The sequence below is a fragment of the Branchiostoma lanceolatum genome, chromosome 8, assembly GCF_035083965.1.
Source record: "Branchiostoma lanceolatum isolate klBraLanc5 chromosome 8, klBraLanc5.hap2, whole genome shotgun sequence".
Classification (NCBI taxonomy): Eukaryota; Metazoa; Chordata; class Leptocardii; order Amphioxiformes; family Branchiostomatidae; genus Branchiostoma; species Branchiostoma lanceolatum.
In genome coordinates, this window is record NC_089729.1 from 14,656,538 (window position 1) to 14,673,297 (window position 16,760).

General features: G+C 38.8%; 2 protein-coding genes across 4 annotated transcripts in view; one reads left to right on the forward strand and one right to left on the reverse strand.

Annotated features, from left to right (window-relative positions):
* LOC136440062 (delphilin-like) overlaps positions 1-11,700 on the forward strand; it is a 34,875-nt gene extending 23,175 nt beyond the window's left edge. For 2 of the 3 annotated variants that reach the window (XM_066435838.1, XM_066435839.1), the window contains exons 13-27: positions 458-1,574; positions 1,900-2,669; positions 2,778-2,853; positions 3,238-3,267; positions 3,796-3,861; positions 4,584-4,711; positions 4,897-4,965; positions 5,150-5,236; positions 5,765-5,833; positions 6,331-6,417; positions 6,854-6,983; positions 7,412-7,464; positions 8,858-8,935; positions 9,594-9,758; positions 10,755-11,700. In XM_066435838.1, coding sequence (XP_066291935.1) covers positions 458-1,574; positions 1,900-2,669; positions 2,778-2,853; positions 3,238-3,267; positions 3,796-3,861; positions 4,584-4,711; positions 4,897-4,965; positions 5,150-5,236; positions 5,765-5,833; positions 6,331-6,417; positions 6,854-6,983; positions 7,412-7,464; positions 8,858-8,935; positions 9,594-9,758; positions 10,755-10,805 — 2,976 coding nt within the window. In that variant the 3' untranslated portion in view covers positions 10,806-11,700. The remainder of the gene's footprint in view (positions 1-457; positions 1,575-1,899; positions 2,670-2,777; positions 2,854-3,237; positions 3,268-3,795; positions 3,862-4,583; positions 4,712-4,896; positions 4,966-5,149; positions 5,237-5,764; positions 5,834-6,330; positions 6,418-6,853; positions 6,984-7,411; positions 7,465-8,857; positions 8,936-9,593; positions 9,759-10,754) is intronic. The other variant, XM_066435840.1, reaches the window with a different exon arrangement.
* A 1,472-nt stretch (positions 11,701-13,172) lies between these two features.
* On the reverse strand, positions 13,173-14,413 carry LOC136440161 (late histone H2B.L3-like). The gene is made up of 3 exons (XM_066436025.1): positions 14,304-14,413; positions 13,971-14,159; positions 13,173-13,521 (listed from the first exon to the last, which is right to left on the reverse strand). The coding sequence occupies exons 2-3, from the start codon at positions 14,118-14,120 to the stop codon at positions 13,279-13,281; spliced, it is 393 nt and encodes a 130-aa protein (XP_066292122.1). The 5' UTR covers positions 14,121-14,159; positions 14,304-14,413; the 3' UTR covers positions 13,173-13,278.
* Positions 14,414-16,760: the final 2,347 nt, after the last annotated feature.

The following is a 16,760-nucleotide window of genomic DNA, read 5'->3' on the forward strand; positions in this document are numbered from 1 at the left end:
GGTACAGTACTGGTACACAGTACCGGTACGCAGCACTAATGGTAGGTACTGAATAATCATATTCTGTGTACTAAGTCAAGATATTCCTGACACGAAGCCTGTAGAGTCAAAACTCCAGAAGAGTGGGGAAGTAAAAACAGGAAATCAACATATACTACAGCATTGAGTCTGAAGTGTGCCCCCCTCCCAAACTCAATGCTGTATTTTGTACCTGTAGCATAGTTAAATGTTTATATTTGACCACTCCTCTATTTCTTATCCAGTTCACATATTCATCCTATTACCAAATACTATTTTTACCTATCTTCTTGGTCAGAAGTAAGAAAATACATTTTGTGGAAAGTCGAATTGCCAGAATTACTATACTAACTACATTTGAGGAAAAAAGTGGCCTAATTATTTTGTTTTTGTTTTAAACACGGATTATTGATAATGTGATTCATTTTTTTATATCCAGGAGGGCTCGCCCGCCCACAAAGGGTTGAAGCATGGAGCAGTCCATAGTGACAAGGCACACTCAGTTGATCAGGATGGACCAAACCAATCCCTATCTAGGGGTGTTGAAGCGATAGACATGAACCAACAGGAAAGGAGACCAAACCACTTTGTGGAGAGGGATGAACAGGGTACTGAATACAGGCCACCGTACGAAACGGACAAATATGGAAGTGGACAAAACCAACATCCAAATAGGGGTAATGAGAATTATGATAATGTGTTTGTCGGTGGAAATGGAGCAGACCACTACAGAGATAGGGGTGGTTATGAGGAATACAGCAACAGGACTGTGGATGGACCGGACCAATATCAAAACAGGGAGGAACACCGTGAATATAGGGAGAGGGAAGAACCAAGTCAGTATTACGAAAATGGAGTTCATGAGTTACAGAGAGGTGGAAGCCTCAGAAGTCCACCAGGACCAAACCATTCTCACAGAAGGGTGGCTTCGCTGGATTTTGGATACGAGCGCAGAGACAGACCAAATCATTATGATGACGGGGAGAGGCAGGATCATGTTGGCTACAGGCATCCTAACGGACTAGACTATTATGATGATAGGGGTGGGCAGGACAACCATAGGCACAGGCAATATGATGGGCCAGACCACTATCAAGACAGGGGTGGACAAGTGGACTATAGGTACTCTAATGGACCAGACCACTATCAAAGTAGGGGTAATGACTATGATGATAGATATATCCAGCCTGAAAGGCAAGAGTATTATCAGGACAGGCATGAGCAATATGACCCCCCGTATGGGCAACCAAATGGACCGGTCTACCAGGACGATAGTGGCTATCAAGATGACTATAGTCAACACAATGGAACAGACTACTATGAAAGCAGGGGTGATCAGGACACAAGGTACAGGCAGTACAATGGGGCGGACCAATATTCCAACAGGGGGGATGAAGATGACTACAGGTACAGAAGTCAAGGGGGAGCAAACCATTATGACAATAGGGGTAATCAGGACTACTATGACGACAGACAGCCAAGAGGGACGGACTACTATCAAGAGAGGGGTGGTCAGGATCACTATGACTACAGGGGTCAAGGAGAATATGGCTATGGTAAGTGTCATTTATTATATGCGTCATTGCACCTGATGCAATTGTTGTGCAATAAACTTGACTTGAAATGAAAATACATTTCACACAATTTGTGAGAAAGATTCCATTTCTTAGTCAGTAGCATTTGATACATGGTTTCCATGCTGTTTTTCAAGATGCCACAAACTACTGTACAATGTAGTAATGAAACAATTAACACTTGCCTAAAGTTTTGATTATGAAATGTTTTATCACGCCATTTTTTAGAACTTACATATCTACACTGGGTTATCACTGCAGAGAAAGATTTTAAGTGTAATCCCTGTCTTATTTTCTGTTTTTCCAGACAATGATGATTACCCAGGGGACATCCCTCCCCCACCCCCAGGCCCTGCCCCACAGTTCGCCAGAGAGCCGCAGCAGCTCTACCCCCCAGAGGAGATGACAGCCGAGGCCATGATGAGCCGCCTGGCCCTCGCTGGGTCTGATCTCAACCAGGCAGAGGACCACAACCAGGGTATCACACCAGGGTACCAGCAGGGTGTCACACCAGTGTACCAGCAGGGTGTCACAACAGGGTACCCGCAAGATATCACAACAGGGTACCAGCAGGGTGTCACACCAGGGTACCAGCAAGGTATCACACCAGGGTACCAGCAGGGTATCACACCAGGGTACCAGCAGGGTGGCACACCAGAGTACCAGCAAGGTATCACATCAGGGTACCAGCAGGGTGTCCCACAAGCATACCAACAGGGTATCCCACCAGGGTACCAGCAGGGCGTCACACCAGGGTACCAAGGAGAAGTACCAGTTCACCAAAATGTAACAGATCCGGGTATTTCCCACAGGCCACCTGTACATAGACCAACGGAAAGTGTTAGCTCATCAGAGGTGGAATATGATACCATGCTGGGGGTGTCCTCGTCATCTATTCCGTTGCCTCCCCCTCCGCCCCCCTCCCCACTAGACTTGAATGCGAGCACTTCAAGTATTCCCATGCCTCCTCCCCTTCCACCTGGGAAAGCTAAAGGTCCGAAGATAAACATGAATGTGAAGAGGATGAACTGGGAGAAACTGGAGGGAGAGAAGGTCAAGAACACCATCTGGGGACAGGTGAGTGAACTGCAGCTTAAACACTCACACATTTCACAAAGTCTATTGCTCTTCTCTTTCTGTAGGTCTGCAACCATATGTAAACTTTGTGAAAAAACTTTCTTTCAGATCGGAGGGGATGAATACCTGCAGGAAGTGGTTAAAGTGATGGAACTGGAGCATCGCTTCAGCATGAAGACTAAGGGTAAGGGATCATTCCTGTCTTGTCATTCTAATGAACAATCAGTATCACCTCCCAATCAGGGGAGATTTGACATTGGCATGGGTTGCTATCCATGTTATATCTAGAAGCGTTGTTTTCAGGATTTTGATTGGTGCCTATCTGCTGTATAAGACTAGTATACATGTAAGAGCATGATGATTTTTATTCAAATTTGCTTTTATTATAAAATTGTCTGTTATACCTTACATTCAGGGTACTTAATTTTTTCCCTTACTTTTTTCAGTCGTGACAATTATGTTCTAATCAAAGATCATGATTTTGCTAATTTTGTTGATAATTGATTATCATTATGGTGATTTCTGTTAATTCTGAATTTAATTCCTTATCAAATGAATCCAATCACAGATAATTCAGATGAAGAAGATGACTTAGATGGTAAGCTATAGGGATACAGCCAATCATTCTTTGAATCTTTCCCTTAAAATCCTATCGTTTTGCCATCATTACTAACATCTCATATTCTTGTATCCCCATAAAATCTTGTTGCAAGTTCTCATCAACTTGGGTGTGAATGAATACTAACCATTTTAACATTTAGCTCTTCAAACACTATGTGTATGCATATAGTTCCATATTCTACCAGCATGAATTGTTTCCTACTTAACATGATGTTCTTTCTTTGGTTTTGTAGTAAAGTTGTGTGATTCATATTTGCCAAGTCCATTTTGTCTTATACCTGTATCATTACTTCGTTTCAAAAGTGAGCTGAGTTTGGTTAGTGTTGTATAATTCAACTTTAATTTTAACTATTTTCAATCAGTATACTTGTTTTTCTTGAATCAGAAACAACTAGTTGACACTGCAGGAATGTAAATGTTGCAATCCAATTCTTTGATGCAACTGACAAAAAAAGTACAATTTTTTATCTATCTTTAAATGTCTCACTGATTACATCTTTTACAGCTCCTGTTGCAAAGAAGAAGAAGAAAGTTGTTTCTATCCTACCTCACAAGAAAGCCTACAACATTGGTAAGACTTAAAACACTAAGTCTTCCTCTTGATAAACCACAAAAGTCATTTAGTTCATTTCCTTAGTTACAAGAACCTACCTTCAAATAGGGAGTTTACACAGTTGACTCTTGAAGAGTTGGAGCTGTAGATTTACATGTGATTGTGTAATGTTATAACTACATGACTGTTATTGCATATGGGGAAAATTCTGCATTTGGGGTTGCAGAATACTATACTTTGGGTTGCAGAATACTGCATTTTGGGTTGCAGAATACTACATTTTGGGTTGCAGAATACTACATTTTGGGTTGCAGAATACTGCATTCTGGGTTGCAGAATACTACATTTTGGTTTGCAGAATACTACATTCTGGGTTGCAGAATACTACATTTTGGGTTGCAGAATTCTACATTTTGGGTTGCAGAATACTGCATTTGGGTTGCAGAATACTGCATTTTGGGTTGCTGAATTCTGAATTCTACAATCATTAATGCCCCTGGAACCTAATGTTACGTAATTATCATCACGTACAGTAACTATGAAATATTCAGAAATACCAAATTTTCTTCTCAAAATATGCCATAATAATCAAAGCATTCAGGATTTACAATGTTTTTCTCTGGATTCATAGTGTTGCCTGTTATGAATTTACTTGGTAACTTTCAGGTTTAACCAATATGGCAGATAATACTGTACAATAATACAAACACCCTTTGAAACCCTACCTTTTGCTTCCTTAGCCATAGTTCTGGGCCACCTGAAGATGTCACATGAAGAGATCAGGCAGGCGGTGTTACAGATGGACGACTCACGGGTCTCACCCTCCCACCTGAAACAGCTGCTGGTCTACGCAGCTGAGGATGAAGAGGTGGGGACAGTCTCAGAATCTCAATGTTTTCCTCCTCATGAAATCTATTTGACAAGTTTTTGTGTTCTTATATTTATTTCTTGACAGAGCTGTAGGTGTTATAAGAACATGAATTATGACACTGTGTGTATATGTAATGATATGCAGTTGATAAGTGCATTATGACGATTTTCTGTTTTTCACAGATTGAGAAGTTTGAGAAATACAACGGAGTGCTGTCAGCTCTGAATGAATCCGACCGCTTTGCCTATGAAGTGAGATGTTTTGTTTCTTTTTTTTTTTAACTGTGCAAAATACATGTCATAAAGGATGATAAATAACATGCTAGAACGATTGCTGTAGACATCACTACTTGGGGGAGATTATCGTAGTCTTTCTGTAAATACCATTTACTGTGTCACCTGTATGGTAAATTTTGAAAATTAATTTTCTCAACAGATGAACAAGATTCCTGGCTACAAGACAAGGTTAAAGGCCATGATCTTCAAAGCTAATTTTGCTGAGAAGACTGAAGAACTAAGACAGGTAAGTCCTTAAGGCATGCACTTGTCTTGCATTAAGTGTCTTAAAGACATCCCCAAACTTTAAGAGTTTTCTTAATGTTTTTACCTAAGATTTGAGTCCTAGGGACTCTGAAAACATATGGACCAGGATCCAAAGATGATGTACAAGAAAGTACATTGTAATTGACTTCACAGTTGACAATAACTGTAACAGTTATTCTTCCTGTGCTAATTTGCTAACACCACTGTATATATCTGGTCTGTTTCTTAATTCTCCTGTAGCAGCTATATTTCTCACTTCTCACCGCTTCTGTACTGTCTCATCACTCTCTTGACACGCCAGGACTTATGTGGGATGGTATGGTAAGCCTTTCTGTAGTGCTGGTTCAAGTATAACAATATTCTCAAGCTCTGTCTGAAGCAAATGTATATAGAACTATCCTGTACTTCAATGCTAACGAAACTCTAATTGTTATGTGCACACATGTTTGATTTAATCTGTTCCAATTAAGTCAACATATATTAAAAGTGTATTCTTCCTTGTTTTTAGCATATAGATGCTATATCCAGAGCCTCATGGGAACTCAAGAACAGCCAAAAACTGGCCAAAATTCTTCAGGTAAGTCTAACTGCTGTTGACTTAAATTGTCAATGATGACTGATAATGATGATATTATGGATTATATATAAATATATTTACCTTACTCTCGATGTAAATGACAACCTATTTGCAGTTTGTTTACTTCTTCCTACTGTAAATGCATTTAAGTTCGCATGGGTTTTGTTTTGCGCTAAGGGGAAAATGGAGTGTTCGCTGTTGTTTTAAGTTCGCGGCATCGCTATAGTAACAAACTGCTAACGTTACAGTATTGGACAAAAATATTCGCGGTGGCTTTAAGTTCACGGTGAAAAGTCGCCACAAAAACCGCGAATATAAAACCACCGCGAACATTTCTGCATTTACAATATTTTGCTTGTCTAAATTCTATTATGAAGACTTGTTCTCGAAAGATTCATCATATCCATCTATTATTAGTATTAGATATCTGTAATTCCTAACGCCTTCACCACACATCTACAGCCAATAAGTAATTCAACTATTTATGTTCCTTCCAGCTTGTCCTGGCCATGGGAAACTATCTGAATGAGGGAAACATGCGAGTGGCAAAGGCTTCTGGATTCCGAGTGTCTTTCCTGAGAGAGGTAAGCAGTGTGTGATATTTGAAAAAGTGGTTTGCAGAAAAAAAAAACGAGTATTCATAAGGCGGTCTAAGTGTAATATTCAGTTTTATTACAGTTACAACAAATTCAAGCTTCAAGCTTCAGCTTCTATACTGCACTTAACAATTAACATAATGCAACCAGGGCACATAATTCCGCCACCCTAGAAAAGATACGTCCAAACAGATCTCCAAACCAACATCCCCCAGTATAATGCACTTAATATGTATATCTAAACTGTGCATACCTGGGGGTGCTGCACTAGAGATCTCTTAAACCCGCTGTTTTTCAAAGTGGCGGATTTATGTAACCTGGTGGATTGATGTTAATGGAGGTTGATAGTTTTCAACCAGGCAATGACTTTGATGTTTTCAGAGGAGTTGTTTTTTCTAACTCTGCTTCTCCTTTATTGCTGTAGCTGGACACGACAAAGACCTCTGACAAGAAGTCCACCTTTCTCCACATCCTGGCCAACGCAGTGTCTGCAAGCTTCTCCCAATACCTGGCCTTCTCCAAGGAACTGCCAACAGTGCCACTTGCTGCAAAAGGTAATAGTCTAGTAGACTTATTTTCAAATCACAAATTGGGACTATTCATCAGCCCCTGCCTCCAAAAACGAGGTCAAACTTCCTAGAAAAATTATGTGTAGAAACATCAGAATGATAGAGTTATAGTTATTTGTGTAATAGTATTTGTGTAATAACTATTCCCTTGCAATTACTCTTTGGGCATGAGTTTGCAAATAGAAATTGATGTTATCTTATCAGCTATATCATGGTAATTTTTTTTTTAATTTCGAGAAATGGCAGTGCCTTTTTTTTCATACAGTTGTAATGAGTTTGCAGCAGAGCATATAAATGAACTGAAAAATAACTGATAACTTCAGAAAACTGGAAATACATAAAGGTTTACAGTTATTTTAGTATTGACAGTTAAGTATTAAGTTGAACATTTTCTTTTTTCTTTTCCTTTTAAGTGTCTAACCGTCTTGTGGAACAGGAACTACTGGAGCTGGAGTCAGTGTTAGACGTAAGTCTTTCTTAAGTCTTTGATTTTTTAATTACAGTAGTAATTATTGCTTAAGTCCAGTGTATAGTGACCGTGCTACTAAACCAATAGTTCACGAGTTTGAATCACGACTTTTGTCGCTCACTCAACTTGCACACAACTGGAAAGGGTCAAAGTCCTTAGGACGAGACGTTAAGCTGTGGTCCACACTTCATTGTACTTGTTGAAAAGAGCTAGGGAAATTTCCCTGGTACAATGAACCTGTAAATACTATAGGTGGTGTCCGTCTTCTCTGTCAGGACTAGTGGAAAAGCAGCTCAACTGTTCATTGAGTTAATTGAGCTAAACTGTTTGGATGACTTTTTTTCTTCATATAGGTGTGTCTGTTCTAGTGTGTGTTCATGTATGGACATGAAGCATTGTCCAATTCAATAGCAGCACTACTTTCCCAACCATAAGAAGAAATTATACAGTACATTAAACCTACAAACCTGTAAAAGCTTAACGAGGTGCATTACAGAGTAACTGTGTGTAATATGTCAAGTTCATTCTGTTCCACGCAACATTGATCTTCAGGATTATGAGGTAAACGGAAGCATTGTCTTTCATTTGAAGGTTTTGATCTTTATACCAGTCCTTGTCTTTTACCTTTGACTTATATATAATGTATCTGCCTACTTTGCATTACTTCCTGTCTAAAAATTGAAACACAAAGAATACAAAGACTATCAGTCTAAATATATGATGACTTGTTATTGAGTAATGCAAAATCATGTGCAAAGACTTCTCTGTAACTCAAGTCACTATTTTCCTTTAATCCCTGTCTACCCTTATTGTAACCTGGCTTATTCCTGCCTCCTTGGTAGCCATGGGAGGTAAGGGTATTTGGGATCGGTGAAACACAACCCACAATTACTGTATGTATACTGTGGTTCATATATATTGTGTCCGGTTCAATGCACAATACATTTTCTTACTAACAGGTGGTTTCAGAATTTCTGTGTATTTTCTATAATAATTTTATTGTGTCCCACTGTGTTCTGTCTGCCGAATGATAAGAATAATAACTTTCGATAAGCACACACCCTTTGGATATTAGAATTATCATTGATAGGTTTTATATTTCACACCATGTTTAAAAGTCAATTTATAACACTATAATTTTTGTAATCAGCACATGGGTGCTGCATGAACACTGTAAATGAATATATGGTGCAAAATTTGTAATACAGATGTATATTTGGTTACTTGCTCATGCTTGCTCAAGTTTTTATGTATCAGGCAAAATGACCTAGCAGACATTCTTGTTCCAAACCCAAATCTTGTAGCTGAATCTTATGTATCCTGTTGAGTAATTAGATCTATTGAAGACATTTTCATAGTTTTTGACTTTGTTTTACTTTTTTTTTTGTAGGAAATTACAGAAACTGCAAAAATGCTGTCTGCTGAGCCATCCAATGATGCAAAGGACAAGTTTGTCGAAGTTATGGGGGTATCCTTTTTGGGCTTACGCCACAGAAAACTTTATCATGCGGAAAAATAACATAATTGTAATTTACATCATATATGATCAGTTGACATAAGATACTATGTTCTAGCCAAGGTTACTTCAAACAGTTGGCTTAATATTTGTAATAGGTAATATTCATTTTACCTTTAGGTCTGGTGAAAATTTCTCTAATGAAGTGCATTACAGTCGCTGGAAAACCTCCAGAGGTCTGTGTCCGAGGCAGCATCTGCTGTCTTACCAAAATGTGCCTCACTACCATTACGTCTCGTCAGTACTAGGACCAAAGACCTGTACTCACACAGACAAGCAAACTTCCAAAACATGAACAGTCAAGAACGTAAGGAAGCATCTAAAGCAATTTCACAATCGACCCGGGAAGATTATCGTAACTACATTGACAGCATAATCAGAGATATGGAAGTTGAATATTCTGAAAGCATGTAGCATAAGACCATGGGTCTGAAAATGTGAAACATACATACATATTTCTCTAAGTACTATTATTTCTAAAACCATCTAATAGTAATACACAGTACGTGATGATGTACGTAATATATGCATGCCGAAAGAAAGGAAGAACAATTGGCTCCACTCCTGAGGTGTCACCAAAAATAGTGCACAGTTCCTTAACCATATACAGGACTTTATGCAGAGGGCCGTAGGTGAGATCCAGACGCTGCGGGCGCAGTACATGGAGAGTATGAAGGAGTTCGTGGCCGTGGCGGAGTACTACGGAGAGGACCCGGAGTTAACCAACTCCGAACACCTCTTCACGATCTTCGCCGATTTCATGCACAAGTTTGATGTGAGTTTATTATGTTCAACTTGATAAGCGTGTCAATTCTTGTTCATTCAAACCCTTAACTGGATATATCAGGGACTCACATTTTAATAGACCGATTAAACACCCTCACTTCTCTCACGGCCAAAGACATTCTGCAGTTCATCTCACAAGGCTTCGTTTAAATTTCAGTCAGTTAAACCACCACCTATTTCTACACCATTGTATAGATTGTCCCACATGTAAATGTGGTCATTATTGTGAAAGAACCGAACATTACCTCCTACGCTGTAAACTTTATACTACCCAAAGAAGTACTATGTTATCATCCCTTTCCAACATAACTGACCTTCAACTACTTAACGACAGTTCATTGTGCTCTCTTCTGTTACGCGGTTCTACGTCACTCTCATACTTACAAAACTGTAATATACTCGATATAGTTCATACTTACATCCATTGTACAGGCACATTCATTTATTGATAGATACCAACTTGTATTGTCTATTGTCATTTTCCTTTTATCCATTCTGTATTTATGTATGTTATTATGTCTCTTTTTGTATGTTTTGAGTAGAAGGCTTCAAATAAGCTTAATTGAGCTTCCTGCCTAATACTCTGAAAACATATGCTAAGAAAATAAAATATATCAGGGATACAGAAACATCGCGCCCGGTTATAACCGGGATAGGGCATTCCCCGGAAGAAAACAGCATTGTTTGCAAGCAAACCCCAGAAATTAGAGCCTGCCGCTGTTTCGAAGGTTTCGTGAGGGAGGTCAAGGGTCGAAGATTCACGATATTTACTGGGCTGAAACTCTGGCAGCTTAAGGCTTAAGACTGAAAAATGTTATTAACAATTTCCAACTTGTTTCTTTGTACATCTTTGCCTAAGAATAATATGTAATCAGAATTCTTTGCAGAATACAGTCCTTTCTCAAATAAATATTCATGGTTTTAAACCTCTTGAAATTGGTCTCATTTGAATGTTTGACTAAGTATTGTTGTTTATTTTCCACAGAAAGCCCATTATGAGAATATAGCACCTATCAAGAAGAAAGGAGGAAGCTAGCAAGGCAGATGTCACAAAGGAACCTCACATCATCTATCCTTTGACCTCTGCACCCCTTGGACACCATGCAATTGTCCACAGTTTTCCTGTACGCAATTCTGCACCAAGTTTATCCTGCAGTTCTGCTGTTATCCACCAGAGGGCTCTGCTGTTCAGGTAACTGAAGGTATAGGGCTCAGCAGGAATGGTTTATAACTGTTCATACACCTTTGCTGAGTCTAAATTCAAGATGTATAGAGTTCCTAAGATTCAGTGATGATCAAAAAGCCATTGATGAACCCAAATGAAAGTCCACTGCCATGAAGTTTTGGCAGTTGTGGAAATACTTCCTTTTGTTTGATCGATTTTTATAGCTGTTTATAGCTTGATATACAAATGTACACAGTATGACTAATTGAAAGGCTTGTTTCAGTATTGAACATTGAAAGCCATTCTGGAGACACCACAAAGAAACAAGACTAAGTAATCCATTGAGATTATCGTTACATATTTTAACGCACAGAGAACCAATGGGAAAACTGTTTATTAATTTAAAGACAAAATGCCCCCATGTAACAGTGTTGAACCTTGTACAGTGAACTTTACCATGCCATATCCATTGCCATTTACAACTACTACAAAGCATTTGACTTTTCAGCATCACATAATATGTAGCATGTGTCTACATACTAAATGATAATATTACGTATGATATTATATTATACTTAAAGTGTAAATAGATAGGTCATGAGGAAGAATTGTTTCTGAAATTGCCTAATATTTGGGCCTCCAACTTAATGTGGAAAATGTATGATTCGATAAGAGATTTAATTGTACTATCCATAACTGTATACAGTAACCACTGTTTTATGGCTAAAACATGAGCTCAAGTAATTTAGCCAAGACAGTGGTCATTGGACTGTTGTAGCATATTTTTCATGACTGAGCTTGTAGCTACAGTGGTCTTTTTAACACAGTTATTACCAAAACCTTGCCATCATCTCATGAAGATCTAAGATACATATTATATACAAATGATGAATATGACACAGCAATAAGGGTTAACAAATCGTACTATGAATGTTTACTGTGAATTAATATTTTTTCGCAGGGATTTAATTTTGAGGTAGGTGTGGAAAGGTGGTTTTGCGCTGTTTTTAGTTCAGTATAAACCATACTGTAGAAAAACACATTCACTGAGACAGAAAAGTATGAAAATATACTATATTAGTTACCACCGCGTATACTTCAAGATTCACTGTATTCAACCTAAGGATGTTCATGTACATTAGAACATTCATGTCATTTAGGAGAAAGTCAAGATTATACTTAGAAAATTATTTTATTCTAGAAGATTATTTCATTCTGCTCATTATAGGAGGTCTCACAAAACCTCTAAGTGCCTCAGATAATTTATTGGGCAACTGCAGTTATTTTGTGTAGTTTAAAACTTTGATTATAATAGATTTTATTTTACTTGAAAACTTGATTGATTTGTGTATATATGTGGAACAGGCTGATTATGAGATGTATAGTTATAGTTACTCCTATTTAGTCAATTTTAAAATTAAATTATAGGAAAACCTTTATTGGAATGGTAGGGTATGTTGAGCTTAATAAACATATTACTATTGAATACAACGAAGTATTCAGTGTTTTTTTTAAAGACGTTTTAGTGCACGTGACATTTTCCTAGAAAAGCTTTCTTTTGACCGGGGTACATTGGGTCATTTTTAGACCATGGTGTAACTTGAATATCTCTTTAGTGCATTGTTGCATAAGTTTTCAACAAACAAATTTTGACCTAGACCACATTGCCCGACGACTGCACATGCGCACTCTGAACTTGCGTAAATGTTGTTGAAACTTTGTTGGCTATTTGCAGTTATTCAGACAATGTTTAAAGCTTATCATGTTTCTAAATGTTCAGTTGTTCTAGATGTGTTACGATCATGGTAACTTAAATTGTTTGTATTTGAATATTAGAAACCTATGGTGTTCGATTTAGGACTTATTTTGTATACTATCTTGATCACTCCACGTAAAAAAAACTTTAAATTATGATAAAGTTAAACGTATCCTTAAAGCTGTATCCTATATATGGGACGTTCTAAAACTACTGGTTAAGATTTGACTTTGGTTAAGACACGCCACTTTCACTGTTTTACTAGTAATCAAATGTTGCAGTTTTACAACCATACAAAAACAAAGAACGAACAGTTTACTATAAAAAGTAACTTTATTCACATAACCACAACCAACATCAGAAACAATGATACATCGTAGCAAGCAAACCTATCTAACAATTGGCTCTCAATCTCATCTTCATTGACACAGAAATTAATCAACGATTTCAATTACTTCTCAGGTTTTACTTGTTCTTATAGTTTCGTTTCCAGCACGCAAAATATTTCCCACTATATCTTATTTACATTAGTGTACAAAGTTGAAAAGTTTCGAATATCAAGTGTTAAAACGGTCCGACGTCTATTCTTTACTTAGCGATGTTGCTGGTGTACTTGGTGACGGCCTTGGTGCCCTCGCTGACGGCGTGCTTGGCCAGCTCGCCCGGTAGCAGTAGTCGCACGGCGGTCTGGATCTCCCGGCTGCTGATGGTGGAGCGCTTGTTGTAGTTTGCGAGGCGGGACGACTCAGAAGCTATCCTCTCGAAGAGATCGTTGACGAAGGAGTTCATGATGCCCATGGCTCGCGCTGAGATACCAGTATCGGGATGGACCTGTAAAAAAAATTAAAAAGATGAAACAAAGCGTACAAAAAAAAACACATTTGAAGAATATGCAGTGGCAAGTTAACAGTTATCACTAAATGAAATTCAAAACTCCACAGCTTAAACTTGTGCAAGCCTACGTACGAAAATTGGCATTGGAGGAACAATAAATACAGACCTTTGAGCTAAAATTCGTCGCTAAATAAAATTTTGAAACGCAGCTAGCTGTGTTTTACCTGTGTACGCCCACGTGGCGTATGCGTGTGAAAACTGGCATTAGAAAAACAGTAAACAGTGTACCTTTTCGAGCTACAATTCGTCACTGAATAAGATTAGAAACGCAACAGACAACTTTTTACCTACGCAGGACCACGTGCATGAAAAATGGCATCGGAACATTTTACATTGTGTCATGCCAAAAAATAAGACCCGATATAAAGAAACTAGAAATGTCTTACCTGTTTCAACACCTTGAAGATGTAGGTACCGAAGCTCTCCTTCCTCTTCCTCCGGCCGTTGGACTTGCCGGGCGGCCTGCCCACCTTGTTCAGCGCCTTGGTGCCTCCGGACTTCGCGGCTGCCGGTTTCTTGGTGGACGTACGCGCCATGATTCCGTATTCCGGTCGAAGTCACGAAGGTTACACAATCTGAAATTCAAATTTGAAAAACGAGATTTTACGAACAGTAAATACCTAGTGAACGCTGAGAACGGTTAAAGACGTTGATAAACTATAATTCTTTCACGTTAGGTTGAAAAAGGGACGAAAAGTACTGCAGCAACAGTTACTTACCAAATTCGTAGACGGCAAAAGTTCTTCACACAAGCGAGCAAGGCACCCGTGCCAACTGAAGGAAGAGAGAGAGAGAGATGTCGGCTTTCTTGGGTGTATTTATAGGCCACAGTGGCCAGGTGTTAGAAAAAACAGGTGTGCTACACGTGTGTCTTGGTCACACCTGGTTAAAAGATTACGTAAGTGCCTTCTTGGCTTTTGATTGGTTGGCAATAACAGGAATCGTGTGCTATTGGATAACTCATTAATTGCTTTTTCTAGGGCATACAAGTTGTAATGTATATAAATTGGAGAGGGGGGGTCTTGCCGGTCTAGGACAACTAAATATACGTCTACAGGTTTTTATGAAGGGACTATACTGAGTCTGTATTACATTGGCTAACTGCTGCCCGAACAAATTCATAGATTGTAAATGATGCATTGAGTAGTTCAGGTAAGTGAGATCAATTTCGTATTTGAGACCGACATAATTTGATTTGTTGATCAAGCATTCGACATAATCAGAAAGCTAGGAGGTATTTTCTTAACGTCAAGAGCCCATAGTCATAATCCTTTTCTTTGATTGTAAGAATGTCAACTCTTTTTTATTTATGGTATTTCTTAATCCCTTGTTTGTGATCTTCCCCTTTGGATAAATGGTTTATCCCTAAATTGTTTCCACTGTTGTGGCTGGTATCTAGGGGCAACTCCCGCCATTTGGAACGATGACGACATCATTAATGCTCTTGAGATTTGCATATGATAATTACATGTTTAACCATCAGCTGACATGAAGCGACAAAGCAACGTAATTACAGGGTCCACTTGTATCACCCCGACCAATCGAATCACGTGAATCGCACTGAACCTCAGATTCGTATCAGCCATTTCCCGACAAATCGGTTTCTAACTTGCGTTAACGACTACATCTGACCAAACAAACTCGCCAGTGAGATGGTGGAAGGTGTCAGCTTCCAAAAGACGATTTCAGATTGACAATTTTGGCACTTTGGAAGTAATTGAATCCGCCCGCGATCAAACTTCTAGTTTCTACTACTTTTCTCTAACCGTTAAATCGCGGGCCCGGGCGGATTCAATTACTTCCAAAGTGCCATAATTGTCAATCTGAAAACGTCTTTTGGAAGCTGACACCTTCCACCATCTCACTGGCGAGTTTGTTTGGTCAGATGTAGTCGTTAACGCAAGTTAGAAACCGATTTATCGGGAAATGGCTGTTACGAATCTGAGTTTCAATTCGATTCACGTGATTCGATTGGTCGGGCCGGGTGTTGTATTTGACTCACTTGTACACGCACACAGGTTGCCATGGCCCGTGTGTTGAAAATCGCATATTTTTCACGCCTGTAGGGGCATGTGAAATTCGGCGGAATTTTTCTCATGGGGGCACAGGCACTTATTTAACGAGCACCTTGGGAAACGCCGCAACGAATGGCTTAATTGAATTTTTGAAGCTGGGCACCGTTATTGGCGGGTGGCGTGTGATTGGATGAGAGTTTTTTTGAATGGCAGTGCGCTATGATGAGGGTTGCTTGGAAATTGAATGTGCTGGTGCGGTGCTACGTCATCATATGTCACCTTATGTCATGATAATCATACTTGTATACCATTAGGTCCCTTATGTATAATTAAGAAATAAAAATGAAAATTTGGGCCAGGATTATTTCTTTCCCGATGCAGAAAAAAAAATTAGAAACTCTTGATCTGAAAAAAGTTACCTACGAAGCGATTTTGTGACAATTACAAACCACTGTTAAAGTGTTGCGTCAATTTTTTACAGTTTAACTAGCTTAACATACTGCATACACAATTTCAATAGTTATCAAACTTCCGTCTATATAAGTATTTTCATACCTCATACAATGTCATACAATTCAATGTCGCAAATAGGATATATTTCTTTACAAATTCTCATTAGAACGCGAATGCAACACGTATTATAAAGGAGTTGATAAAAATAATACACGTCTATTGAAAGCACACTACAGTCAAACCTAGTCAGGCAACCACCTAGTACAGACAACCACGTCCAATCACAAGCCATATTAAAACAGCCCCGTCCATTTTTACATAGTAAATAAACCGCACCCCGTGGCTTATGTTCATTTTCCTGTACTTTGATTTTTCTCGTGTTTGTATTATTGTTTTTCTTGTAAAATGCAATAAAAAAATATCAAAAAATGAAGCCCTGTCCTCGGCAACCACCCGTCTTGAGCAACCATTTCTTCTAGGTCCCTTGAGCGGTTGCTGAATTCATGCAGCTTTGACTGTAGTAGCATACATGTCTTGTGGTTCTAACACATATAAACATGGGAAGCCGCTATATGCTACGGCAATACAATCATGATTCAACTTCCAGTAGAACGGTAACATTGTGAATTTGTAATTAATAATCCTTTTCCTTTTTTACACCCTGGAGTCTGTTATTATCATCTTTTCCACTTGCGCGTGGGCCTTGAG